Raw genomic sequence first — 13,026 nt, forward strand, 5'->3', positions numbered from 1 at the left:
GGGAGTCATGAGTGACTTTCAGTTCCCCTTTAATATTTCCTAAACTGTTGGCAGGCCTAAAGTAAGTACTACTGTGCCCAGTTGATTCCAGTGATGTCACAATTTTACCTATTTTGATGCTAAAGTAAAAATCATATTGTCAGCATTATAGGCAGGAAGCACACAGTCAGTGAGCCCTGACTGGAATCCAGCATGCTTTCCCTGCCTACTTGCAGTGCAAGCCCTAAGTGGCAAGTCTGCAACTGGTCGACATTTCCTGCTCTGCTAAGTGCAAGACAAACACACTCAGAGATGCTAAAACACAAAAACGTTATTGTACGGGAATGGTTTTGAACCATGCAGGCAATACAGTACCAAATCAGAAGACAGAGGGTAGTCACAATAGCCAAGCCGAAGTCAGAACCAGACAAGAGTCACAGTACCAAATCACGAAGCAGAGAGTGGTCAAAGGCAAGCCAAAGTCAAAACAAATAGCAATCCAACACACAGAATGGAACCAGGAGCACAGCAAGGGAGTAAAACCTATAAATTAAAAGGGTGTATTGCCAGCAGGGGATTTAGAAACAGTTCTTCACAGTTAAGCTCTGCCTAAATAAGTGGAATCTGGCAGAACTTCATATTCACACTAGTACTGATACCAAAAACTCTCCAAAGGGTATGCTAGCAGCTTTGCACTGTTGAAGCTGCTGTCAGACTCCCTTTAAAGCTACACAGATTATGTATTACTTCTGTTGCTTTGTCTGTGACTATAGGGTATTTGTGTCTTTAGAGTGCCTTCAAGGCAGACACAATGAATTTCATTTCTTTGCAGCCTTGTGGATTTATTTATTACTTTTAAGAGAAATGATTCTAAAGAGAACATTATACTGGTTACTGTTGATAATCCAGCCCTATAAATATCTATATATATATATATATATATATATATATATATACACACACACACACACACAGTATATTATCACTTTCAGTCAAACTCTTTGATTACACAGTTGAAAACAGGTTTTCACAGAGACTAATCAACTAATCATGGTTGCTGAACATGAAAATGATGGTGAAAATGCGATATTGGTTCTTGTTTGGAAGTTACAAGGGTAGAAAGGAAAAAACACTGAGGACATTTATTAAGCTTTTTATGTCACTATTGTGGCATTAAAAAAGTCGCAAATTATGTCAGACACTATAATTAGCGACTTTTTGAGCTTAGAAAAGTGTTGAGAAAAGGGATGGGAAAGCAGAGCCTACAGTGGCCTGCTGGTTTTACTAAAACTTATACATAAACTGAGGTAAATTACAGCTCAAGTCTATGTTAGCTGGCTGCTGGCGGGTATAGACTTGGGTGTCTGGCACATGAAGTGCCAGAGATGCGTCTAATTTATTAAGAGGCATCTGACGCTTAATAAATTAGTCCCTTTCACTCCAGTGCACAGGGGATCAAGACTGGCGTATGGGAACGCCAGACTTGATAAATCTCCCCCACTTAATATAATGAGATTTTCATTTGTTAGAAAGAAAATGCACATACAGACGTGGACAAAATTGTTGGTACCCTTTGGTCAATGAAAGAAAAAGTCACAATGGTCACAGAAATAACTTTAATCTGACAAAAGTAATAATAAATTAAAATTCTATAAATGTTAACCAATGAAAGTCAGACATTGTTTTTCAACCATGCTTCAACAGAATTATGTAAAAAAATAAACTCATGAAACAGGCATGGACAAAAATGATGGTACCCCTAGAAAACACAGAACATAATGTGACCAAAGGGACATGTTAATTCAAGGTGTGTCCACTAATTAGCATCACAGGTGTCTACAACCTTGTAATCAGCCATTGGGCCTATATATATGGCTCCAGGTAATCACTGTGTTGTTTGGTGATATGGTGTGTACCACACTCGACATGGACCAGAGGAAGCAAAGGAAAGAGCTGTCTCAAGAGATCAGAAAGAAAATTATAGACAAGCATGTTAAAGGTAAAGGCTATAAGACCATCTCCAAGCAACTAGATGTTCCTGTGAGTACAGTTGCACATATTATTCATAAGTTTAAGATCCATGGGACTGTAGCCAACCTCCCTGGACGTGGCCGCAGGAGGAAAATTGATGACAAATCTAAGAGACGGATAATCCGAATGGTAACAAAAGAGCCTAGAAAGACTTCTAAAGAGATTCAAGGTGAACTTCATGCTCAAGGAACATCAGTGTCAGATCGCACCATCCGTCGTTGTTTGAGCCAAAGTGGACTACATGGGAGACGACCAAGGAGGACACCATTGTTGAAAACGAATCATAAAAAAGCAAGACTGGAATATGCCAAACTACATGTTGACAAGCCACAAAGCTTCTGGGAGAATGTCCTGTGGACAGATGAGACAAAAATCGAAGTTTTTGCCAAGGCACATCAGCTGTATGTTCACAGACGAAAAAATGAAGCATATCAAGAAAAGAACACTGTCCCTACTGTGAAACATGGAGGAGGCTCTGTTATGTTCTGGGGCTGCTTTGCTGCGTCTGGCACAGGGTGTCTTGAATCTGTGCAGGGTACAATGAAATCTCAAGACTATCAAGGAATTCTAGAGAGAAATGTACTAGCCAGTGTCAGAAAGCTTGGTCTCAGTCGCAGGTCATGGGTCTTGCAACAGGACAATGACCCAAAACACACCGCTAAAAACACCCAAGAATGGCTAAGAGGAAAAAATTGGACTATTCTAAAGTGGCCTTCTATGAGCCCTGACCTCAATCCTATTGAGCATCTTTGGAAGGAGCTGAAACATGCAGTCTGGAAAAGGCACCCTTCAAACCGGACACAACTGGAGCAGTTTGCTCATGAGGAGTGGGCCAAAATACCTGCTGAGAGGTGCAGATGTCTCATTGACAGTTACAGGAAGCGTTTGATTGCAGTGATTGCCTCAAAAGGTTGCGCAACAAAATATTAAGTTAGGGGTACCATCATTTTTGTCCATGCCTGTTTCATGAGTTTATTTTTTTACATAATTCTGTTGAAGCATGGTTGAAAAACAATGTCTGACTTTCATTGGTTAACATTTATAGAATTTTAATTTATTATTACTTTTGTCAGATTAAAGTTATTTCTGTGACCATTGTGACTTTTTCTTTCATTGACCAAAGGGTACCAACAATTTTGTCCACGTCTGTACATGCTTCAAATACAACTTCTTTTTGTTTGCCTCTTGTACTCCATTTCTGGGGCCTCTCTTCTGATCATCCAGGCAGTAATCTGCCAACACTGCAGGGCTCCATTTACCTTTGTAACACCTCTCAATGACTGATATCCTGATGAAAACGCTGCCCTTGTCCGTCAGTGAGTGCACCGCAATTAATGGGAAAGACATATGTATGAGAATAGAGCATATGTGGTTTCTAGGACACTCTGCAGCCCATTTTCTTGTATGCCATTAGAAGTCCATCCACAAGAATGTGTGTGGCCCGTGCCCGTGCTGTGGACTGCAAAGAGTGGTCCGCAATCCACGGATACCAGCGTTGTCCCCGCCGTTTGTGGATGTGGACCTATTACTTGGAATAGGTCTGCAATCTGCAATACTGTCCACACCGCAAACGAATTTTCCTCGCCAGAGCCCATACACTTTACTGCTGTACGGAGACGGATCTCCGTACAGCATTAAAACGAAGTTTGGAGCGAATCGACTTTGGATCTTGGATCTAAAGCTCGATTCACTCATCCCTGTCTGTGACAATTAAGCTGGGAGGGGAAGGAGAGACAGAGACCTGAAGCTATAGACACTCCACGTGAGTCTTAAACACAGGGTGTGGGTCACAGATCACAATTATGCTGGAGAAGTCAAAATGCACTCAAAACTTCATCATCTGCATACATATAATGCAGTAAGGTTGAATACTGGTGTTATTTTTTTTGTGTGCAGCCAGAAAACCCCTCTAACTCTAAAAACTACCTATACACCCATCCAGCGGCGTAGCAGTCGCTACCGGGCCCAGGAGCCTGAGGGGGCCCAAAGACCCTTGTGCCGCAAAAGAAGACACCAGTATTATAGAAGGTGCATGCTGGTCAAGTTACACCTCTGGCTGGAGGTAAGAGGTTAGGTCAAGACCGGTTCAATATTTGCCTCAGGCAGCATGAAGGCTACGTGCTTACCTACCCCTGACCACAGAGCACTGATGGAAGGGGGGCCCAAGCTGGACTCTTGCACCAGGGCCCATGAGCCTTTAGCTACGCCCCTGCACCCATCTATGTTTCATTCTATAACCTCTGATGTTTTAAACCAAGTCATATAAGCAGACACGCACTTTAGTCTTTAATGCATCTAGTAGTTTAAGTAGTTAATCCTTTTTGAAAGCCCATTTATATTTATTGAGGTTTTAGGTACTGAGATAGATCAATCACTCACTTGATCTCATAGATTATACTTCCAGAGTCTGATATACTAAGCAACATTAATTTGACACAAATTAGAAAGGAATATACATTTCTTGACTTGTGACAATGTTACTTCAGCGTATAGGCACAAGAAGTGCACTTTGGAAACAGCTTCCTCTAACTATTAGAGGTATTAAGTAGAGATGCTGTCTAATGGGAATGTGTTCTGCCAGCTCCATTACTCACTCCAGCTTGAAACTTCCAATGAACAATAGGGGACTTAGCGAAGACTAATGGCTGCCAGTCAATCAATCAATAAGTTTCCTCTAACCACAGAAGTCCTATATTCCCTCCTTTTTACTACATCATCATATTCAGACCAGTAGTGGGGGTCATATGAAAAGCACAAAGGGTGCAGGTTAGGTGAAGACAAATATTAATAGATTTTCCTAACAAAATGACATTGCTGCCATATGTACTATGAGAATTTATTTAGATTTTACGATATTGTAAATTAAACTGATTAAAGGAACACTCTAGCGAATCATTTTTTTAACACATTAAACTAATAACCACTTCCCCAGGTACCTGTTTACTCTTCTTTTTTTTTTTGCATTATTACATTTTTATAACAACATGTATCGGTACTAACAATGGTGTTTGAGCCTACAGCCCGAGTGTCCGAGTAAACTGAGGTTTCAGTGTAATGTTGTGGTTACCTTGCCAGGGGGCGCTGTACATCCCTTTGGTACAGATACTGTGTGAGGAGTAATGTTGCAGCCTGTTATTTATTCACACAGTACTAATTGGAAGCAGGAACACTGCCATGGAGAAAGACATGGCTGATGGGCTAAGAAACCAACAGACGAATATTTCAGAAAGTTAAATAGATAAGAATAGATTGGTACTGGTGGCTTGTAACGCTGGGGTCCTGGTTTCGAATCCGACCAGGGACAACATCTGCATGAAGTTTGTATGTTCTTCCCGTGTTTGTGTAGATTTACTCCCACACTAGGGCTGCAGTAAACGATTATTTTAGAAATCGTGTAATCTATCGATTATTTTTTTACGATTAATCGAGTAATCTAATAAGAAAAAATAAATTAATAGACTGTTTTCCTTTATAAAAACTTATCAGACCCATGCCATCAGTCCCCAACACCTTTTGTTCCCCCCCATGCGATCAGCCCAAGTGCATCAGTACCCCCAGTGCCAGCAGCTCCACTATCCCCCAGTGCCTTCAGCTCCTCCCCACCCCAGTGCCATCAGCTGCCCCCTTAGTGCCATCAGCTGCCCCCCTAGTGCCATCAGCTACCCCCCTAGTGCCATCAGGCTCCCCCCAGTGCCACCAGCTTGCCCCCCAGTGCCACCAACTGTCCCCAGTGCCACCAGCTGCCCCCAGCTTGCCCCCCAGTGCCACCATCTCCCCCTCCTAGCCATGTCCCCAGCGACAGTACTTAACTTTCCTGTAGGGGTGCCGCTCCACAGCTCCTCCATCTTCTTCTTTGCGCGCTGCACTGTCGTCCTGACGTCACAAAGCGTTGGGTCATAGTGCATGCTTACGTGCACTATGACCTGACGATGTGTCAGGAAGAAAGTGCAGCACGGCCGGCGGGTCACCACGGAGCGGTGAGTAATAGCAAACACTTTACTCCCGCTCCGTGGTCACATGACTCAAGCGAATCCTCAATGCAAAAAATTTGCAGCAAGGATTTTTTTGTGTTTAATTACTCGATTCAATCGAGTAATCGTTTCAGCCCTATCCCACACTCTAAAATTCCAACAAAATTGACCCTAGTGTGGATTGGGGTTGAGCGCCTATATGGAAGCCACTGACTTCCCAGGGAGTTGCTCCAGCTACACAACAATCCCTGCACATTGAGTCCCTGTAAGATAATTATCATGTATGGGCACTAAGGGAACTAGGCGGGATTGGGCCGAGCTTGAGGCATGGCTTACTATTGTCTGCTTTTGGGCTTTTCAAATACACTTAGCTCACATGAACATTGCACCGCATTGTATTGTGCACTGCCCTACATCAATATTGTAGGCCATTAATACTGAATCATTGGGGTCTGAATTCCAAGTTTCCCACCAATCATCACAGTAAAAGAAGCTCCTGAGTTCTTGTAAGTCATGTACCCCGTTTTTTGTTTGTTTACACAGACACAATGGCTCCTCCATATGATGGCTGTGCATCTTGTCCTGTTTAAGTAAAAAATCACATATACAGCCATATACACATGGATGAAGGGGACGCAGAGCTCACAGGAGCACCAGCAGAAGAACAGACTGCAATGTCAGTAGGCCCACTAAAATATCCTCCAGTCCTCCCGCGGGCCAGACTGATGCTGGCTGCAGCCTGTTTGCCAGCAAGTCCCCGCCTACGCTGCCCGTAAGGCGTATGAGCATGCTCTTGAAGCCAGTGGCAACCCTGGGGTACTTAAAATATCTTCCCCTGTTGGATGCTGCTTCACTTATAGGTTCCATAGCTTGCTAGGTTCCTGTGAAGGTGTGCAGTCTCTGTTGTCAACCTATTTACCAACTCTGCAGCCTTACCTGACCTGTGTCTGATCTCTGTATTGACCCTTTGCTGCCTGCCCTCAGGCCGTTTTCTGAATATCATGTACTCTGCCTGCCCTGACCTGGGAGTTCCAATCATTACACACTGCTCCACTGGTTTTTAGATTTTTTTCTTGCTCTTGATCAAACAGCATTTTCCATTTTTAAAGTGGTTATCCAAGTTATTATTTTGTTCTTTGTATGTTTCTAACTGAGCAAATGTAAGGTATTTTCAACTTACTTACTTCATCTCCAGTGGCTCTGTTCTCCTAGTTAGCTGAGTGTCACATGACCTGCGATGTCAGCTTCTTTCCGTGCTCTGATGACGTTCGGTGCACAATCTTGAGGGAGCGGGTCTGGCTCTGTGCACTGGACGTCACTGTGGGCTGTGCTGATTGAAGTGACAAGCCACGCCCCCTGCACTGCCGATCTACTGACTGAGCTGTCTGCCCTGTGTCTCCTCCCACTGGATTCTTCAGCACAGGTTAACCCGTTCTACCATCAGCTGCACAGACTCAGGGCTGGAGGCTCTGCCTCAGTTACTGAGCAGCTCCAGGGTTTCTTTCTTCTGTACTCTTCTGCTGGCTGTGAGGAAGTGTCTGCAGAGCACTGCACAAGGACAGGTAGGGGGAAGATCCTGTGTGTATCAGCAATGTCACTGTACTATACAGCTGGGACTTTTAGTCCCACACGTACAACATGAGTATCCCCGCAGTCAGACTGCAGACAGGGCAGTAATTTTTTTATTCACTCCCTTTGCAGAGTAGGGGAGAGGAAGTCAGTCTTTGTTGACACCCACAAATATTCATGAGGAAAACCTCAGAGTTTGTTGTTACACGCCCCCACAGCTCTGCAACTGCATGTCAACAAAGGGGCCAGAACAGAACTAGGGAAACAAGTAAATATAATTTTTTGCCTAAAACTTGCTCAGCTTACGTGTATATTGCTCACCATCAGATGTACAGTGCTCTATTGTTTTTACATAACTCGGACAACCCCTTTAAGCAATGCCCAGTACCAATAAAGATCTTAAGTTCAGCATGCCATGAATCTTTCCTTCCCGACAACTGTCTGCTCATCAGTGGAGGAGAAAGCTGCATTTATAGTACATCATCTCCACTGTACGGGGTCAGCAATCGCTAGTGTAATCACTCGTCTTTATACAGATTAATTGTTTCTGGCAGCAGATAGATATTTACACAGCACGATCTGCTGCTCACAAATGATGATTGAGGCATTTTGCTTGTTCATTGATTGATCTACCGATCCTCTTGATAGGTCATCAGTATCTGATCAGTGGGGGTCTGATACCTGACCTACCCTGCCAATCAGCTGTTGGAGAAAGACCCACCACTCCTGTGAGCACCCCAGCCTTCTCACAGCTTTCCCTCGGCCAGTGATGACACATTCATTGGTCACGTGGCCTAGGCACAGCTCAGTCCCATTCAAGTGAATGTACCTGAGCTGCAATACCAAGCACAGCCAAATTACAATGTACAGTGCTGTGCTTGGTAAGCTGCGAGAAGGCCGCAGCACTCACAGGAGCACCGGTGCCTTCTTAAACAACTGATTGGTGGGGGTCCCAGGTGTCAGACCCCCACCAATCAGATACTGATGACCAATCCAGAGGATAGGTCATCAGTTAAAAAGTTTTGGAAAACGTCTTTAGAACTATTAAAGGAGCATATTTAATGGCATTATGCAATTATCAAGCAAATAAAAAGCAACATATTCACACTGGGAAAACGACCCTTTTTATATTTCTTCTGGGCATTTTCAGTCTGTGAATTAACATAACAAAACCTGTAATTGTGATGTTTTCAGCCTTGTATCAGACTAGAAAAAAAAGTATTTTTAAAATAATGATTATAATATATAGAGGTAATTAATTGTACTTTTTTCCTTTACAGTCTAGTCAGCTTAATTTTACCTTTTCAGCTAATAATGAGAAAATAATTTTTGTGCTCTGGGGGTTAATGATATGTAACTGCTAGAGCTGCTAATTGCCTGTTGCAAACCATTCATCAAAATTCCCATCTGTGCTATTTGATTATGTTTGCTAAATTATTGCTTTGAATTATCTTTTGTAAAGCAACTTTTGTAATTAGCTGGGCTCGCGTCTTGCTCTGGTTTTTCTATGCAAGGATATTCAAAGTTTGTCCATTTCAAGCAGACTTCATTTATTCTGTCAATTATACAGATGCAGAATGTTCTTTTCTTCAATGCCAGGAAAAATACACACTTCTTTATTTTGACAATCCGGGTAAAAGGAAAAGGGGCGACTTGGTGAGCTTGTGTGTCAGCGCAAACACTGGGATCTGTGTGCTAATGGCTCCACATATCCAAGGACTTCTATTAGTGTCATGCTGAGAATACAGCATGTTCTACTCTGCTTCTTTCAATCCAGATAATTCTATCTGACACCTAGAAGGCTATTTAGATCTTGGTAAATTCCTTAGTTTCAATCAGCGTTTTAAAATATCTTAAAAGATTGATGTAAAACATTATTTTATTACATTAACCATTTTGATTTATTTGTTTGATTTATTGCATTTTATAGCTATGCTGGTCCAGCAGTCATATAACTGTGTAAAGAGGACTCGTATTCAGTTTTAGACTCCATTACTGCAGTGTTAAACATCCAACACAATTGCACATACACATGTATTTGTTTGAGCAGTCCCGAGAGCTTGATATCATCAGGTATAAATTTACAAACTTTTGACACAAAGCCAATGATGTGCATTGTCCATCACACCTCCTACTGGCCTTTCTAATGTTCTGTATTAGGGGATGTTCACGCGATGGCTTTTACAGACAGCCAAGCAGAAATTCCACCGAAAACCTGCCGCGTCCTTTCTGCCTCTCATACATCTCAATGGGAGCACTCCTCTATCGGTGGAGGTGTCAGCACTCAGACCCCCACCAATCAAAACCATGATGTATCAAACTTTTTATTACATTTTTTTTTTTTTACTCAATTTAATGGCACAGCCCTAAAGAAAATAATCAGAAGTAAAATCATCATGACTATATTAGCTTCATGAATGAAATAAAACTTACTATAAACTTGCGCTGAAAATTCTACCATGAGGCATTTCATTAAATCTGTTTTCCAAGATATCACATTGAGGGCCTATCCAAAGTGGGGGACCCCACTGTTTCCACATTATATGGGCTGGTAGTTCTGCCGTCCAATATGCCAAGTTTGCTGTGTGTAGCCAAGGGTGGTCGATGGCATTCAATGCTCAAGGGACAGTCTTCTTCACTGCTCTGACACCATCCGTGCTGATCAGACAGCATCAGGGCAGTGAAGATCCCCACTCCTAAAGGTTTAGCAGTAATAATTTGCATAAATGATTATATTAACTGGTTGTATTACTGATATAAAGAAAACAAAGCTCAGTGTATTCTTACCTCAGCTTGAAAGCTCTTCAAAACTGGAGCCACAACTTCTCGAATTTCCTAAAAACAAAATAAAGACGTTTCTATAAGAGTAAACTAGACTACACTTTAAGATATGAGCAGAGTACATTTCACCACAAGCCATCTTGCTGGTGAATTTACTATATAGCTTTCCAGCCGCCAATACCACATTTACAGATAAAGTGGGCACTGTCCTCAATATGTTCCATTTTTCCTCTGTAGTCAAAGGAGTTGTACGGCCTAATGACAAAACTAATGGCAGGCAACAACGAGTAAAAAAAAAAGTTAAATAACTAGGGATGAGCGAATTGACTTTGGATGCTTCATCCGAAGTCAATTCGCATAAAACTTCATTTTAATACTGTACGGAGCTCCAGCTCCATACGGTATTAGAATGTATTGGCTCCGATGAGCCAAAGTTATTACTCCGCGAAGTTTCGCGAGACTTTGTGTAATAACATTGTGATTTAATTATTACTGTAAAAAACCTTGATACAGAACTCGGGTTCGGTTCCAAGTGGTACATACCTTATCCATTTGATCGCAGAGAGGCCGTCACAGCCAGCTTGATTGAATTCATCGCACAAAATTTCGTGCAGGGAATTCACTGATGACATCACAGCGGGGTGGCGTGTTCACGTTACACGTCACTCCATGCAGGATTTTGTGCGATTACTGCAATCAAGATGGCCGCGACAGCCTCTTCGCATGCAAATGGTTGAGGTTTTTTTTAACTTCAGAAAAAATTGATTGGTTACTAAAAAGCTCAAAGAAATTTGGCATTGTGGCGAATCAAATTTCTCCAGAAATTTGGATTTTCTCAACACTTGCTCCCTGTGGTGCATTCTGGACTGGAAGAGACGGACCCGTTCTTGCTCACAAGACAACTGCAGCCAATCATTGGCCTCGGTGGTCAAGTTTTGCAAAAATGGCACATCACTGCACTAATGTCTTTAACATCCTTAAAGACTTCGGCCATCAGAAACATCATTATTAAACTGGCTGACTTTAGACGTGTGCTAATATCAGCTGACGCTGACAGTCTTTGTCTCTTTTTTCTATCTGCCTCCATTTTTGTGGAAAATTAACTTTTATTCTATGCAAATGAACCGCTAGGAGCAATGGGGGTGTGGCCTCTACTCCGAGAGGCTCCGTTCTCCCTCCTCTGGCAATGCCCTCAACATTGTGATTGGCAGGGCCAGGCAGGATGATGTGAACACGCAATCAACATGATGGGGGCATGGGCAGAGGAGGGAGAGCCAGAACCCCCGCTGATCAGACAGTTATCCTCTATTCTGTAGATAAACCTCAGTTGTATATGGGGGGCCATCTTATCAGTGACTGACTGCTAGCTAGGTATACACACTTAGGCGCCATGCACACGAACGTAAATATTCGGTCCGGATCTGATCCACATTTTTTGCAGATCGAATGCGGACCAATTCATTTCTATAGGGCCTCAAAAATGCGTACAGCACACAGAAGTCATCCATGTGCAGTCCGCATCCAAGCGGCTGTGCTGCTAATCCTAAAACATGTCCTGTTGTCTGTTTTGCAGACAAGAGTATGCATTTCTACATTGGGGCCAGTGAAAAGTACAGGATCCACATGGACCACATCTGTAGTTTGCTGTGCGGGAGGCCTGATAATTATCACTGATAGGACCTCCCTGTGCGCAACTGAGCTCAGTAAGAGAAGAGATTTAAATGAATAAATTACAAGTTTTACTGAATCTTTTCCAACATATCGGATGAATCTGCTCAGCTCCTCCTGCTCTATACCATTGCACTGCATCTCATTGTACGATATTTTCTTTAAGCCTGCAGACTGTCTTATATCTTCAATGAGCAGAGTACAAGCAGTTGGCTATCTCCAGCAGCCCCATAGACTTGTACAGTTGAACATAGTGGCAGCATACATGCGTGTCTGCCGCTCCATTCAAATGGGGTAGTACAGGTCCCTGTTGTAGTGATCAGCGAGGACAGAAGCCAGTCAGACAATTCTCCCCTAACCTGTGGATAGGGGATAAGTTGTTTTAATGGGACAGACCCTTCAAATGTATAAATTACAAGTTTTTTTTTAACCTTTTCCCATAAAACTATAGATCAATCTGCTCAGCTCCTCCTGCTCTATACCATATACTGTCTTCCGATTGCATTTAGGGTGACAAGTCCTCTTTAATGTCAGTACTTCTGTTTAAATCTGTATGCCATGGTCCTCTTAGTTGTTCTTTGGGTCCAACCTGCAATCTTATTTATGTTTTCCTCCATAATGGTTTCCCAGTGGAAGTTCATGCTTATGATATTACAGATATACATTAAATTATTATTGACTAAATGTGTGTTTTGCTGATAGCTCTGTCTCCTGACTCCACCATATATGCATGCTTTGTTCACCTGAGCGTGCATGTTTATTTTAAGAGGATGTTCAAAAGACGGCTTTTTCAGTGGAATTTTGGCGCTGACAGCAAAAAAATTTGCCTCCCATCCATTTCCATGGGAGGCAGCGCTGAGGATCATGAAGCTGCTCCACGAACCCCAGCATGGGAAGCAGAAAGGATGCGGCCGTTGGCAGGTTTTTGACGAAATTTCGGTGTGTGGCTGTTAGCGACAAAATTCTGCTGTAAAAACTGCTGTGTGAACATCCCTTAATAGGGAAAGGGAAACATTCCTCTGTCAGA

At 42.6% G+C, this 13,026-nt stretch overlaps 1 protein-coding gene across 1 annotated transcript in view; it reads right to left on the reverse strand.

Annotated features, from left to right (window-relative positions):
* The window catches only part of CUX2 (cut like homeobox 2), a 478,876-nt gene that overhangs the window by 272,471 nt on the left and 193,379 nt on the right, over nucleotides 1-13,026 (reverse strand). The window contains 1 exon segment of the mRNA XM_044275790.1: nucleotides 10,338-10,385. Coding sequence (XP_044131725.1) covers nucleotides 10,338-10,385 — 48 coding nt within the window.

This window comes from Bufo gargarizans, chromosome 1, assembly GCF_014858855.1.
Source record: "Bufo gargarizans isolate SCDJY-AF-19 chromosome 1, ASM1485885v1, whole genome shotgun sequence".
Classification (NCBI taxonomy): domain Eukaryota; kingdom Metazoa; phylum Chordata; class Amphibia; order Anura; family Bufonidae; genus Bufo; species Bufo gargarizans.